Source organism: Cervus elaphus, chromosome 24 (genome assembly GCF_910594005.1).
Source record: "Cervus elaphus chromosome 24, mCerEla1.1, whole genome shotgun sequence".
NCBI lineage: Eukaryota > Metazoa > Chordata > Mammalia > Artiodactyla > Cervidae > Cervus > Cervus elaphus.
In genome coordinates this window covers 40,546,483-40,563,342 of record NC_057838.1, presented here as the reverse complement: position 1 = coordinate 40,563,342, position 16,860 = coordinate 40,546,483, and the positions used below count along the sequence as shown (strand labels likewise).

The 16,860-nt window shown below is 39.3% G+C and overlaps 1 protein-coding gene across 1 annotated transcript in view; it reads right to left on the bottom strand.

The window, feature by feature from the left end:
- The window catches only part of SHQ1 (SHQ1, H/ACA ribonucleoprotein assembly factor), a 95,511-nt gene extending 90,075 nt beyond the window's left edge, over positions 1-5,436 (bottom strand). The window contains exons 1-2 of the mRNA XM_043886521.1: positions 5,173-5,436; positions 1,581-1,645 (exon numbers count right to left, since the gene is read on the bottom strand). Of these exons, the coding sequence (XP_043742456.1) occupies positions 1,581-1,645; positions 5,173-5,315 (208 nt within the window). The 5' untranslated portion in view covers positions 5,316-5,436. The remainder of the gene's footprint in view (positions 1-1,580; positions 1,646-5,172) is intronic.
- Positions 5,437-16,860: the final 11,424 nt, after the last annotated feature.

Sequence of the window (16,860 nt, the reverse complement as noted above, 5' to 3'; positions counted from 1 at the left end):
ATGCTTTTGAGCTGTGGTGTTGGAGAAGACTCTTGCGAGTCCCTTGTACTGCAAGGAGACCCAACCAGTCCATCCTAAAGGAAATCGGTCCTGAATACTCATCAGAAGGACTGATGCTGAAGCTGAAACTTCAATACTTTGGCCATGTGATGCAAAGAAATGACTCATTTGAAAAGACCCTGATGCTGGGAGGGATTGGGGTCAGGAGGAGAAGGGTACGACAGAGGATGAGATGGTTGGATGGCATCACTGACTCAATGGACATAAGTTTGAGTAAACTCCGGGAGTTGGTGATGGACACGGAGGCCTGGTGTGCTGCAGTCTATGGGGTCACAAAGAGTCAGACACGACTGAGCAACTGAACTGAACTGAATCCAATGAAGAATAGCAGCCATTTCAAATATACACAAAATCTTGAATAAGGCAATGATGGCTTGATAAAGTTCTTTGATATCTCAAGAGATATGTCCCTAAAGCTTGTCTAATGCAGACCCAAATTCCATCTATGTACTTCTTTTTTTTCCTTGACAGGGTTTATCACCTTCATCTAGGCTCCCCTATGAACAGATTACATTATTTACTACTCTTACATTTTAAAACATTTTACCTCTTTCAGTGCACTTAGCCATATTCTAATATATCAAACACAACTAAACCCAAATATTTCCACATATATAACCTTCCTAAACCCCCATTTACTTTCAAGATTTAATAACTATGCTTCATTATGCAGCTTATCTGCAATTAAAAGCAATTTACTACCTAGGAAGGCAGTTTCATTGCACTTCATCACATCAGTTATACTGTGTTTTGGGTTAGAACTTGTTCATTTAACTCTTTCATTCCATCTTTCCTCCATTATCCTAGTTCATTAAGGTCAATATTCACTGAATAAATCACACAACAGTACACAAGGTATTCTTATTCCAGATGCAGTGACAAAGGAAAATCCAGTGACTTCTACAGAAGCAAAATAAATGGTTTCAAGATGAGCTGAAATGAAGGGCTTATCAATTAAGAGAGGAAAATTGAATCAGTCCACGTAAATTATATTTTAAGATTGAAAATAGTAATGGAAAAAAAGAATATATGTATATCTGAATCACTTTGCTGTATATCTGAAACTAGCAACACTGTAAATCAATTATACTTAAACAAAAAACAAATTTTTAAAATTCTAAAAAGAAAACTGTCTTAGAAACATTTGACTCACAGCTTACAAAAATCATCCACTTCTTTTCTAACCAGTCACCTCCCACAATCTAACTTTAACTTTTAAACACTTACTAAATGTAGGGAGAATTAGGAAATAAAACTTTCAGAAAACAGAGCCAGAGTATTTAACTAATTAAACTTTAAAGAACAATGTGAAGTATAATTTAGAGGGCTGGGGAAACTGTGACTGTTAAGAAATCCATCAATAACAGGCACTGGACATTACGAAACAATAAAGAGTGACAGGGACAGATGGCACTTGCCATACACCTAAAGGTCGCCATAGTGCATGAGATTATTATGGAGCTACACCAACATGAAGAATTCAAAGGAAAAAAACTAACAGAAAATTCCAAGGGCAATACCTTTATCTGCATCATAGGATCCCTGCTCATTTCCATTTTCTACAATTCTTCCAGGAAGGGTTAACCTGCAGATGTAATGAAAGGTCTCATGAAGTCCTTAAATTACAAAGCATCATAAAGCATGATAGTAAGCATCAAGCACTGAAATCTATCAACCATCTAAAAAGATATTCCTCAGCATTTAAATTTTATCAACTAAATAACTTATATTTCTTCCCTAGCTAAGAAAAAAAGAATCAGAGATGACTCACCTTTCTGTTTGAATAGACACTAGTCACTGACAAAACACTTAAAAAGAAAAGCCACAATAGATACTAGCTATCACTATTGTTATAGCACTTTCCCCTCCTAATATAAGTTATTTATATACCTGATGACTGACACAGGATGGGCTCAATAAAAGTATACTAACTGGCTTCCAAAAAGAAAAGAAACAAAACAATGAGAAAGAATAAAGAACCAACAAAACCAATTGTTTATATTGAGTAAATTACTACTTTTTAAAAAAAGGCAGAAAGCAAAAGTGTTTTTGTAAATCTCATTATTACTATATAGGGATTTCCCCTTCTTTCCTGCTAAAGGACATGAACTGATTTCCCTGTTCCCAGTTTTACTCTGGGTCAATCAATGCTCTAACTGAGGCCCCAAAAGAATTTTTCTAAAACAGAAATCTGTCACTTTTCTATTACGAAAGCTTCCATGGCTGCTTGCTATTGGCTAGACAATTTAAATTCACCCGTACTATATATGAGGCCAGATCCATTCCACTCCAAACTTAAAATATGAAGCTACTTTCCTCCCACACCCGCCTCCTCCTTGTTACCTATTCTAACACCATCATCATTATCATCATCATCCATCTTGGCAGACCCCAAAAGGTATGGGGCTCTATCCCTACTTACCTTTGATCTTAATGTTTCCTGAAACTATAATACATTTTTGAAACAAAAGTCCCTTCTAAACCTAGCATAAAAATTCAGTTATGAATAAATTTGTTATACAATGGATACAAATAAGAACGTTACCTTCAGAGTCTAAATTAAGTCCATTTGTAGACTTAATTCCAAGTTACGCCATTTACTAGCTCTGTAACTTTCTTTGTACCACAAGCTAATTAACTTCAAAGTTAATATTCCTCATTTATAAAAAGTGAAAAATAATAGAATCTATCTGAGGGTTACTGTGAGAAAGAAAGGATAATACAAAAACCTTAGTGGCTAGTACAATAGGCAAGCATTCAGAAAATGTAAACTATTATTATCATCACTCTTCTCCTAAACTCTCTGTAAGTACAGAGTTAAATTCTTAATGCATGATTGCGAAACAGTATTTGCTAACAGATCTGCCTTCCCTGCTAGACACTCAGTTCCTCAAGCAGAGGGGTGAGGTTTTATTCATCTCTGGTATACTGTAGCAAACTGCATTTCCAAAGATGACCTATCTCACATCATTCCTCCCAATAATGCAATCTATGTCCCCTCCCCTTAAAACTGAGTGGGCTTCTAGAATTGTTTTACCCAAAACAAAACAATACAGCAGAAGTGACACTGTGATTTCTGAAGTTAGGTTATAAAAGATGATATGGATTCTGCCTTGCTCCCGGAAATATTTACTCTTAAAAATTTCAGCTGTCATGGTAGGGATGCAACTCCCTGCAGGAATCACAAGGGAGACCACACAGGGAGGTCCTTAGACCACATGAAAAGAGATTCCCTCCTTCACCTACCCTATAAGTCCCCAGCTGCTTTAGCCCTTCCTGTCCTAGGTCCAGCCACACGTGACTAAATTAAAGACCTTAGGCCAGAACAGCTCAGCCAAGCTCTTACCAAATTCCTAAGGCACAAAAACCAACAGAGGGAGTTAAAGGATTGTTATTTTTATACAGTTAGGTTTGACTAGTTATTGGCAGCAGATAATTGCAACAATGTGCCCCCTTAATAAATAATAATACCTACCATTTATTGAATATGTAGTTAATTATCAGGCACAGTAATAAGGATTATACATGCATTATCTCAAACCTCACATCAGCTCTTTAAAACCACTAATATTTGTCCCACTTAACAGACTAGGAAACTTACTGAGACTGAATAACTTGCCAAAAGTCACAGAACTATAAGTGTGCTGAGACCCACATGTGCCCAACCCCCAAGCCTCTGCTACCCAAGGAATGGATAAATTTGTATAAAAAGTACTCTGTAAACTGCTTCACATGTAGCTGCTTACTGGCTCTTCACCAAACCTCCCAAACTTAATTAAGCAAGTGATTTTTATTTTGAAATATTTCTTTCACTGTAATTACTTAATTTTATCATCCTATCTCATTTAAGATCTTTTCTCTGAGCCTCTGAGCCCTTATCTGCAACATGAGTATATAACAAAACCTACTTTGTAAGACTGTCCTAAAATCAAGTGAGTCACATAAAGCACTAACCAGGAGTAAAATGCCAATAAATGTTTGCTAACATCATCATCATCTTCTTCCCATTCTTCATGTTTTGGCTTTAATATCACCTCTTCAAACAGGCTTTCCCTGGTCGCTTTGTATAAATCCAGACACTCTTTTATACAACATATTCAAGTACGTGGATTAAGTTAAGGCCAAAGGGATACCTGAGCAAAACAGGTTCAGGCCAAGTACTTAATAGCTTAACTCAAGAAGAAGGTCTGCACTGGAAATGAACTTGGGCAGGAAGGGTAGGCTGGAACCACACTTGAATGAGAAAGACGAGCAGATTGGATTTTCACTCGGTAGAAAGGAGAAAAGAATGTGTTGACAATGTTGAGAAAGAATAATATGGCAGTGTCTTCTAAAATGTTTTCTAAATAATGATGCCTATCTCCAAGGATCGCTGTCCAGGTTAAATGAGATAATGCACACAAGCACTTAACCCTTCACTTAAACGCACTGCTTGCCCACCACACAGAGGGGGAGAAGAAGTCAGCTGTTACCACTGATGTTACGGTTCTGCAGGAAGAAAAATGCAAACAAACAAGAACTGAAGGTCCCTCCCTGAAGCTTGCGGGATGACAACGACAATGAAGGGGTAAAATCAAACAGAGAAGAACCAAACAACGAAGAGGTGAAGGAGACTTTGGCATCAGCGGGACCAAGAAAGGAGAAAATTTCAGGGAATAGAAAGCGTCAGCCAGGAGGTCGGGGAACAGGACGCGGACCGAAAAAGTCAAACCGATAGGTCAGTAGGGAAGGCAGCATGAGCCGTCTTGGGACAAGGAGGACTAACGCAGAGCGAAAAGAAAACAGGAAAAGGGACAAGAACTAGGGCGACAGGACAAAAACTGGAAAAGCGATTATGGTCCCAAACTCTGCGTTCTAAAGTGGCTCAGGAATCTCTTCCAGGCGGGGATGTAAGACGATGTAAGAACCAATAAGCTTCTGCAGCATTCAGAGCGCACGCCTGAAAGAGTTCGCTTCCTCGGCACCTGCTGCTGGAACCTCGGAATAAGGCAGTGGCGATGCCGAAAAGTCCTCCTTCGTTCTTTCATCCTCCCTCGATAAGCAGTTATCTAATGAATGAATAAATGAATCCCCAAAACATGCCCTTCCCAGGGCCAAACACCCGGAACTCGCCTGAGAAAGTACGGCTTGGCGTAGAATTTGAAATCGACCCCCTCGAAATAGACATCGAACTCAGAGACCCGGGCGTAAGGCACGCGGATGGCGACAGTCAGGAAGTCGGGGTCCTGGCTAAGATCGAACGCCGGGGTCAGCATCACCACTCCAAACTCGGGCGCCCAAGTCGATCACTCACTCTCGCAGCCGCCGCGGGCCTGCCACTGAAACTCTCCAAGAAGTCCCCACGCGCTGGTACCCGCTGTTAGACACGGGGCTTCCGGCTCTAGGCGGAAGTGCGCGTGCGTGCGAGAGGAAATCCCGCCTCGCGCCGGTTTCCTTGGAGACGGGACGCTGTGAGTCGAGAAGGGAGCGGAGGAGTGAGGCTTTGTGCGCAGAAATTGAACCCAGGGCATAACTTGCACGAAACCAGGCAAGAATCCATTTTAGAACCACTAAGCTTCTTTGAAGGTTATTAGAGATGATTTTAACAGCATTGGCTTTGCGGGCAGTGAAATCTGCGTTTAAATTCTTTCTTTCCAATACCCAGAAGTACGACTTTGAGAAAGTTACAGAACCCCTCTATGCTTCAGGTTAGAAACCTAGCCTCGTAGAGACGGTGTGAGGATACCATGCATTTGTGCATGTTAAGCTCTAACAAGGTTCCCGGCAAGTTGTCGAGGCTGGGTGTGTTGGAGCAGTCACCTCAGAAACCACAAAAACACCGTTACTGTGGTTTTCCTTAGTTCTCACTTGCTTTGTCAACAACTCCCCTTTCTCCCTCTCCTCCTTCATTCTCTACCGACTTCTATCTCCTCCTTTTTCCCTCCATGCCTCTCCCTCTGTCCGTTTCTGCCACTTTCTATCCTCTTCCTAACTCCTTAATTGAACAGAATTTGGTGGTTTAGTGAACGTCCAGTCCACTCATCTCGTTTAATCTACACCACGAACGCCAAAGAACACGACTCACAAAGGTTAAGCAATATGCCTTACAATCATGCATTTTACAATACCAAAATCCATAACATCTGACTCTTAAACCGTATTAGTGTCTGCAATGACGAATAGCAATGCCTCTGTACTTTCTCCTCTTTCCTTTTCTCACTTTTCTCCTTACACTTATTCGAGGTCCTCTCTTCTGTCGTTTTTCTTTCTCTTCCTTGTACTTCTCCTTTTAATTCTGGTCATACTCTCTCAATGCCTCTCCCACTAGGCTCTCTTCTCCCCTGCATATTCCCTTGGCCTTCCTTCCCTCTCATTTTATTTCCAGTTATTCCACCAGTAACTAGAATAGTCCAAGAAATGTTTTTATTTCCTGATTTTAAATATCAGTGAAAGACAAGTGAAAGTCATCTCCGCAGTCAGCAGATCAGATAACCTAAGAAACCTTTTCAACCTCCAACTTTTTATGAGTCTTGAAAATTAGTTAGGACTCAGCATATCAATAGGAGTAAATAAAATTTAAAATTCAAAATAAAAATCAATCTGGTTAAATCTGGGACTTTTTTGTATTTGTTTATTTTAATTGGAGGCTAGTTACTTTACAGTATTGTGGTGGGTTTTGCCATACACTGACATGAATCAGCCCTGGGTGTGCATGTGTCCCACCATCCTGAACCCCCCACCCACTTCCCTCCCCACCCCATTCCTCTGAGTTGTTCCAGAGCACCAGCGTTGGGTGCCCTGCTTCAGGCATCCAGTTTGCACTGGTCATCTATTTTACATACAGTAATATACATGTTTCAGTACTATTCAATGCCATCATCTCACCCTCACCTTCTCCCACATAGTCCAAAAGTCTGTTCTTTACATCTGTGTCTCTTTTGCTGTCTTGTGTATAGGGTCGTCGTTACCATCTTTCTAAATTCCATATATATGCATTAATATACTGTATTGGTGTTTCTCTTTCTGGCTTACTTCACTCTGTATAATGGACTCCAGTTTCTTCCACTTCATTAGAACTGACTCAAATGTGTTCTTAAATCAGAGTTTTGATAAAGACAAGAGGTTTATGTTAAACAATTTAAAAAGTACTCTGCACATTCATCTGTTCCTTGGGGAGCAGAGGGATTAATTGAATTGAGTACTCACTATGTGCCAGCACTGCACCATATCCTTTATAATGATTTCATTTTTTCATTCTGACAGCTCTGTGAACTAGGGATTACATATCCCCATCGTGTGCACAAGATTACAGTTAGTGCGTGGTTCAATGAGAATGGAAACCCAAGTGAGTCTGATTCCTGAGCTCAAGCTCAAAAATACTATAGAGTTGGCTCCCTCTATACTACCTCCTACCCAGCTTGTTTCACAACGTGAGCACAAGTCTTCCTGCTTTAGACCATATTTAGCCCTACAAATAACAGGTGCTCTGTCATGAAAATGAACTGATGCAAACATGGAATTAATGTAGCCCTCAAAAAAATCCCTTGAGATAGGCCTTTGGTTGGCTCATTCCAAATTAGCTTCTCTAAAGAGAACCTTTACATCTGCCATGGGACCTCATTCCTGGAGGTCACAAGCATTAATATTTTTAAATTATTAATGCCAAAGGATTAACTGAGGGTGAAGCTACACCTGATGAAAGTCTATTTGAAAGCACTTTACACAGTAGAGCTACGCACTTCCTGGATGTTTTGCTCTTTGTTTGGCAACACACACAGACAAATTATTGCAGTACAGATAAACAGATCATAAGGTACATTGCTGCTGTTATGTATTTATTTGAAATATATATTGCATTTGCTATATCACAAAATACTGATTGATATATATTATATATAATACAGGGATTTATGACTTTTTCAAGTTTATGACTTCATTTTCAAGTCATAGTTCACTCTTTGGATTTCTAATTAATGGCTAATTACACAAGTGAAAAGTTCATTCTTTTTAAAAACAGAATATTACAGAAAAATTCCCTTGACTGCTGTCTAATTTTGGTTATTTCTCCTGCTCACCAAGGGTAATCTCTCTAGTCACTCTTGCAGAGCTTTTTATATTTCTATATACATTTCTAAGTACCCTGTTACATTATGTCTCTAATGCTTGGGGAGCATTATCACACTATAAATGAAGATCTGCAACACTAGTTTATTGTTTTTCTTGGGTACTTTTTTAGGCATATCAATATTGGTTCAAAGATCCAGTTGAATTCTTATTTCTAGATATAGACAATGCTTGAAAATAAAGACATTATTTCAACATTTCATGTTAACTCTGCTTTGGAGGGAAGAAAACAAACAAGAATGAAAATTTTTGTCTTCTTTGAGCATTCAAAGTGGCTGGGATTTTGTTTGTTTTTCCATTGCTTTAAGCCTTATTTTTGGATGACCTTTCACTATTTTAAAAATAGCTTTTTCCTGTGATCAGTTTGGGGGGCTTCCCAGGTAGCTCAGCTGGTAAGGAATCTGCCTGCAATACAGGAGATGCTAGTTCGATTCCTGGGTCGGGAAGTTCCCCTGGAGAATGGATAGGCTACCCATTCCAGTATTCTTGGGCTTCCCTGATGGCTCAGATGGTAAAGAATCTGCCTGCAATGCAGGAGGCCTGGATTTGACCCCTGGGTTGGGAAGATCCCATGGAGGAGGGCATGGCAACCCACTCCAGTATTCTTGCCTGGAGAATCCCTTGAACAGAGGAACCTTGTGGGCTACAATCCATAGGGTCACAAAGAGTTGGACAAGACCAAAGCATCTTAGCATGCACAAGCATGCATATCTGCCGTCTCTGATTAAATTAAATTAGCCCCTCTTCTAGTCTAATAACTTGTTTGTGATCCACATGGTTCAAAATTAAATGTCATTTTAAAAATATTTTCTAAAAACAATCCCAGTTCCAGCCGTATTACAAAATTCTATTAGAAATCTTTTAATGGTGAAGTCCCCCTTACTTCCAGAAGGTGGCAGGCGCTTAGGCAAGTAAGACAATGTTAATGAAGAACAGAGTTTTAATCTATGTTGGAAATAGCTTCCTGTATAAGCTGTTTATAACTCTAGTTCATTCTCTGAGCCATTTTGGGGAGATGGTGGGATCTTATACAGAACTTGCAAACTACACTTTAACTGCCGTTATTATTTTGGCATACATCTGTTATGACTTTCAGTGTATTCATAAAATTCATTAAAAGTATCTTCCTATTCATAAAAAGTACAGAAATAATTTAAACAAAAATGGTATCATATCTTATTTTTTCATTATTTCCACCCAACATAGCATTATATCTAGTATTTCATTTGACTATTTTTTGGCAAGAATATTTTACAATAATTGTACCTTCCTTTTTTATCACTGTTAGTATTGTTCATTCTTAAGAAGTGAACAAAGTGATGATTTGTTTCAAGATGGGGAAAAAAGTGAAACCAATAGAATCGTAAGCAAAGATCAGAAAACTAGAATAAAAATACGAAAGTTAGAATACAAACTATATAACATTTTGAAGTTTGAAAAACAACTATCCTTCTATACACAGTGGGACTAGATATCTGAAGTTTTGCAATTTTGAGTTATAAACTAATTCTAAGAGGGCTTGGATGAGTTCCTGGATAGCAAGCAAGCAAGTGTTAGCAGCTCAATCATGTCCAACTCTTTGCAAAGCTATGAACTGTAACCCATGAGGCTCCTCTGTTCATGGAATTCCCCAGGCAATAACACTGGAGTAGGTAGCCATTCCTTTCTCTAGGGGATCTTCCCAACCCAGGGATCGAACCTGGGTCTCCCTGCATTACAGGTGGATTCTTTACAATCTGAGCCTCCAGGGAAACCCTGAAATTTGGATTGTAAAAGAGGATTAAGGGATGGGCCTAACAGGGTACATGAGCATGAGTCGGACACTGGTGATGTGTCCAGTATTTTTTAAACCCTTTTATTGTTAAGCACAACTATTTTTGATCTTTGCACCAGTCCTTCAGCGTATTCAAGTTACAGCTGTTAAAAGAGACCAGTGTCAGCAATAATATAGCACAGTCATGGGTATTTCAGTTAAGACTTAGTCCAATTCCAATTGTATACAAGCTCAATAAAGTTCTGGAAAAAACCTAAAAGAGTTACAGCTGATCCTAGGGTGTTTTTTGTTTTGTTTTGACATTTTTGTGCAGGGTTTAGCTAAGGGCTTAGCAACATACATTCCAAGATGCTAGTCCCATTCCATTTGATGAAATACAGGCCAGGCGGGAAATGCTAACCAAATTGCACTTTGAGCTTCCTTTATTGTTTTCTGTCATATATATAAAAGACATCTACAGAAGGTACTGTTTCGATGCCCTGCCCAGGTGTTCTTTATGGACCCAGGAAGCCCATCTGTAACTGGCCACAAACATTTGGGATGACCTCTTCTCCAAAGACTTTCCTTAGTTCAGGGTTTCTCCCGCTCAGGTATTTGGGGCCAACTAATTCTTTGTTGTGGGGAGCCCGCCTGCATATTGTGAGATGTTTAGCAGCACCCCTGACCTCTTATTTCTCAATTCCAATACCAACCCTGCTATTGTGACAACCACAAATATCTCCAGACTTTGCCAAATGTCTCTTAGGAGACCAAATAGCCCATAGTTGAGAATGACTGCCCTAGACTGATGGAAGACTCTCAAAAGTAACTATGCCGCCGCCAGCACCTACCCCGGGTCCACAACCATGAGGATTATTATGGGGTACAGAAAACTGCCTTCAAGGGCAGATGACTCCATTGTGGCTTACACTCCAGAATTCTTAAGGTCAAGTTTTCCCTGAGCCCACATCTTTGCTCAGCTTCTCCCCTTTCCCTTTCCTTCACTTCCTTCCTTACAGATTTCTCCTGAGTAATACCCTCACAGTGAGTCACATGCATCGGAATCTCTGTCTCAGGCTCTAGTTCTAGGGGCTAGGTCAAGGGTACCTGACCTATGTACACAGCCTGAGGAACCCCTTACCATTCCTTACAGTCCTTCAAAACTGCTGGAGAAAAGTTATCTACAGTATCTACAGAGAATACATAATACAACTTTTTATGTTACTCTTGTTAAAGTTCTTATAATCCAACTATCCTTAACAGAACTAATCTTTTCCTTAATTCACAGAGAACGTGTTTTTAGTCCTTCATGCAGAAATAATTTAAATGTACCTCTTTTGGCATCAAAGATTATGATGGGATTGTAAATTAGTACAACCACCTTGGACAAGAATCCCTTGGAGAGCAAGGAGATCCAACCAGTCCATTTTAAAGGAAATCAGTCCTGAATAGTCATTGGAAGGACTGATGCTGAAGCTGAAACTCCAATACTTTGGCCACCTGATGCAAAGAGCTGACTCATTTGAAAAGACCCTGATGCTGGGAAAGATTGAAGGCGGGAGGAGAAGGGGACGACAGAGGATGAGGTGGTTGGATGGCATCACTGACTCTATGGACATGAACTTGAGTAAACTCCGGGAGTTGGTGATGGACAGGGAGGCCTGGCGTGCCACACTCCATGGGGTTGCAAAGAGTCAGACACGACTGAGCAACTGAACTGAATTGAACCTTAAAAAATTGTTTTGCAGTATTACTGGAACTAAACATATGTATGCCCTAGCACCCTACAATTCCCCTCTTTGATACATAACAGAAATGAGTGGTAATTGTCCATTAAGAGACAGGCACAGGAAAGTTCAGAGATGTATTATCCATTACACGCTACACTAGATACAATTCAAGTGCCCATCAAGAGTAGAATAGACAAATTGTGGTATACTTACTCAATATTGCTAAGCAGAAATAAGAAAGAATGGACTACAGCTATACACAACATGTAGAATCACATTGGCATGTTAAGTTAAAAAGACCAGATCCAAAAGAAGATGGATCTTTTGTATTGTTGTTGTTTCATCACTGAGTTATGTCTAACTCTTTTGAGATCCCATGGACTGTAACCTGCCAGGCTTCTCTGTCCATGGGATTTCCCAGGCAAGAATACCAGAGTGGGTTTCCATTTCCTTTTCCAAGGGATCACCTCCACCCAGGGATCAAACGTGCATCTCCTACATTGGCAGGTAGATTCTTTACCACTGACCTACAGCAAAAGGATAAAATAATGCCATTTGCAACAACATGAATGGGTCTAGGGATTTTCATACTAAGTCGATAAAGACAAATATGTGGCATCACTTATATGTGGAAACTAAAAAATAATGATATAAATGAACTTATTTACAAAACAGAAATAGACTCACAGGCATAGAAAACAAACAGGGTTACTGAAAAGTAAAAGAAGGGGGATAAATTAGGAGTTTGGAACTAATGGATACATACTAGTATGTATAAAATAGACAAACAGCAAGGATCTACTGTAGAGCAATTATATTCAATATCTTGTACTAATCTAAAATGGAAACAAATCTGAAAAAAGAACAAATATACATGAACCACTTTGCTATACACCTGAAACTACCACAGTACTGTAAATCAACAAAATTTCAATTTTTTTAAATGGTGAAAAGTTTAAAAAATCCAAGAAATAGATACCTACTGCCTTTTTAAGTAATAAAATCACTCAGATAAGAGAGTTATTAAAGAACATTTATATGTCAGGGGGAAAAAGATCAAAAGAGTTCATACTAGATGTTTCTGTTTATATGAAGTTCAAAACAGGCAAAACTTAATCCATGGTCATAGATGTGAGAACAGTGATTACTTTGGTGGGGATGGTTACTGACTGGGAGGAGGTGTGAGAAAGCCTGCTGGGTGCTGAATATTTAATCTATATCTTGATTTGGGTGGGAATTACATGGATATATACATATGTGAAATTCATAGAGCCATACACATATATAAGCTTGGGCAACTTACTGTATGAAATTCATTAATATATAATAAAAGGAATCCTGTGCATGACTAGGAGACGATCAGAAGAGCTGACTCCCCCCTGGATGCTGGGAATAGAGACTGCTGATGGTTCACAGTCGTCCTTCACAAGGCATTGTCCTTGACGGCAGAGTAGTGCCTCGCCCAAAGTTACCCACTTCCACGAGGCTAACGCAGGACACAAAGGTCCTGGGTTCCCGACCTCAGATGGGACACCTAACTCTGAAAGCCACCCCGGCTCCAAGGCTCCCTGCAGAATTGGCAGAGGCCTCGGTTGCTGTGGCACTGTGGGGCTCTGTCCCTCTTTCTCTTTACAGGCGTGTCTCCAAAGAGCATCCCCTCCAAAACCATCCTCACTCAGTGGTCCTTCTTCGAGTCTGTTCCCAGGAGCCCCAGTATAAGATGCCGTTTGTGCTACAGGTCAACTCTTCCAAATAGACTGGAATGCCCGCTTTACTTTCAATATCAACATTCTTAAAATTAACTCAACAGCCTCCTTGATTTTTCTGCAGTGTCATTTCCTGGTGTTCCTTCACCCAGGGGTCTGGAAGCCATGAATTTGCCAATATTTTTTAAAAACTGTTGCCAAGACTCTCTTTCTTCCTGAATGCCTTTTGATTATTGCAGTCACTCAGAAGAAAACCAACCTTCTGAAGAAAACACTAAGCTAAACTATGAGCTCTAAGGAGGAGGAAAATAGGTCCCCTGCAATTTGAAACAATTTCTGTTGATTATGTCTATTGTAAATTCATTATAAGTACTTCTCTATGAAGTTGATATAAGTATTTCTCTGTAAAGTTGAAATAGCATAACTGGATAATTTTATGTTATTTTCCCAGGGGAGTTCATGTTAGTTATCTTTTCCCTAAATAAAAGTACATCCTTTTCAACCAGAGACCATGGCATTCAGAATGTAGGTTGTAATTACGTCATTGTCAATGGTGCATAATCAAGACATAGCCTTGAAACCTTCTCCCAATCTTCTCCCTTGGCTTTTCTCCATTCTGCACTCCGGTTCTTGAAACATTTCTAAGTGTTCATTCATCCCTCAATTTTTACTTACACTTATTTTTCCTACATTGACATTTTCTCGGCTTCAAAACAATATTCTTCCTCATGGGTTTTGTTTATTTACACTCATTTTGCTTCGTCACTTCAGTAGTTAACATTTTTATGGTGATTTTTGGAAATCATAATTTGTAGCCAGTTAGATGTCTTCTCTCTTTATATAAAACATGAAGAAATAAGAAAATTTAAACCTCTGTCTTCATGGCATCAGAGGTCTCCAGCCAGTGAGAACAGAACCTGTTGCCTTCATTATCATAGTTCATGGAAATTTTTTTTTCATCCTGGAGAATAATGCTGATGCTCTTTTCTTTGCCTCTAGGTAATACTGCCCCCAAGTTATCATAAACTTATGGCATAAATTTAATCAACAATATATTTATTGGTTGCTTATTATATATGAGCCGTTTTTCTAAGTGTTTTGCAAACAATGTCATTATTTCAGCTCTGGGAGGAAACAGACTTTATATTACCAGTGCCTTCATTTTATTCATGAGGAAACTGGGACTTACAGAGGTTAAGTGACTTTCTGGGTCTCATGGCTTATAAGTAACACAGTCAGGATTGGGACCTCTGAGTTTATCCCACCTTTAGTCCACCATCTATAAAACACATGTTTCTGTTCTTGATGATCTAGGAGGAAGAGAGAGAAGAGATAATACAAGATGAAAGAAGTGATCTCTAACTTTAAATAATTTAGATTCCAGTTGTGAAAATGAAACACAGAAGAATTAGCAATTGCAGTAGCCAGTTTCCAAAGCTGCATATTCCCACAATGAGCCACTACACCCAGTAATCACACCTGAGTGTGAAGCTGGGTTGGCCCTGAGGCACCAGTGGAGACACTGCATTACTTTGGAGAGCCAGGTCATAAAAAAGCTTGCCACTTCCAACCAGACTATTGAAACGCATGCTCTAAAGGAAGCCAGGCACCGTGCAAGAAATCTGGCTACCTCTGAAATCATCATGGTGTGGGGAAGCCCAACCTGCCACTTGGAGAGGCTGTGTGGCCAGCAGTGACTGCCTCTGCCATCCCAGCCCAGGCACCATTTTCAACAGTGAAGAAGCCATCTTGGACATTTAAGCCTCAGCAGATACCACATGAAGAAGAACAGAGGAATCTTGCTATTAGCCAGAAACACAGCTCGAAACTTACAGTCCCACCCCAGCCACCTCTAGGATTTGAACCACCCCAGCTGAGGCCCCAGTTACATCAGAAGAGAGACAAGCTGTCCCCACTGTGCCTGCCCTAATTTCTGACTCACAAAATTGTCAGCCTAAGAAAATGATTGTTGTTTCAAATTGGTAGGTTTGAGGGAGGTTTTGCAATGCAGCAGGGGATAAACAGAACAGCAATGAAAGACAATCAAGTGTAGAAATCCAGTCAGAGAGATCCAGAGATGGAGAAATGTTCCGGGGGCGGGGGGGTTGGACAATTAGAGAAATCCCATTCCTGATAAGTCTGGGGCCTGAGCAAAGGCTTCCAGGGGAAAAAGTACAGATAAATGGGGTGGAACCAGGTCACTTTATCTGATGTGGAGGATACAAAAACTGAAGCAACAAGCATTAGGACTAGATAAGAGTCTAGGGCAATCATTGAGAGGGGTAAATGCCCAGGAAAAGAATTCTGCAGCCAAACAGGGCTATAAAAACCATTTAGTACAACTCACGCCTTTGTAAGATAGAGAAACTGAAATTCAGAAAAATGAAGTGATTGGGAGAAGGTCACATAGCAGGTTGGTGGCAAAAGTTAATACTCAAGGCTAGGACTTAGTTTCTTTTCTCCAGAAACTCACAGTTGGTTAAGGAAATAGAATCATGATTCTTAGTGTCTAAATATAGATAAGTTTTCTCCCCTGGTATCAAAACAAAAAAACATGGTATATCCATCCTAAATATCTGGACAGATAACCATGGTGTTTAAAGCCAGATTCTCTCCTTCGCAGTTGTGAAGTCTCTAATCACTCTTTCTTCATCCTCTTCTTCCATGTTAAAACCAAAATACAACAAAACCTCTAAATCTTTTAGTCTCTGAACTTTCATCAAAGTCTCCATAAAGTTTTTTTAAAAAACCTTTTGAGGCATAAATTACATTTCATGAAATTCACTCTGTTTTAAGTGTACCAGTCAGCGTTTTTTACTACTGAGTTGAGCAATCATCACCTTAATCCACTTCTGGAATATTTCTATTCCCTGCAACAAAATCTCTCTGTGCATTTACAGTTAACCCTTCTTCCTGCCTTGAGCTGCAGATAAGAAATAATTTACTTTTTGTCTCTATAGATTTGCTTTTCTGGATATTTCAGGTAAATAGGACCATACAGTAAGTGGCCCTTTGTGTCTGGCTTCCTTCACATAGCATGTTTTTGAAGTTCATCCATCCTGTAATGTGAATCAGTAGCTAATTCCTTTTTATTGCTGAATAGTATTGCATTGTATGGATATACCATATTAGTTTATCTATTAACCAGTTAGTGGACATTTGGCTTGGTTCCACTTTTTGACTACTGTGAATAATTCTGCTTCCACTAATTTTAAATTTAAAAGTAGTAAAGATTGGTTAGAAGAGAAAAGTCTCACAGAAGTTTTGGGAGTTTTGTGGAGATTGTTTATTTAAATAAGAAAATACAGAAAAACAGGAAAAATATAAATTCACCATTCAGAGATAACCAGAGAATTAATGTTCTACACTTTTTAGCTAAGTATTATATAGAATTTTTTCTTATAATAAAGCTAAACAGTACATACTTTTGTGATAGCTCATTTTAAAATTAATTATGTCATGAAAAACCTTTCTATGTGACTACATTATATTGAATCAATGTATCATA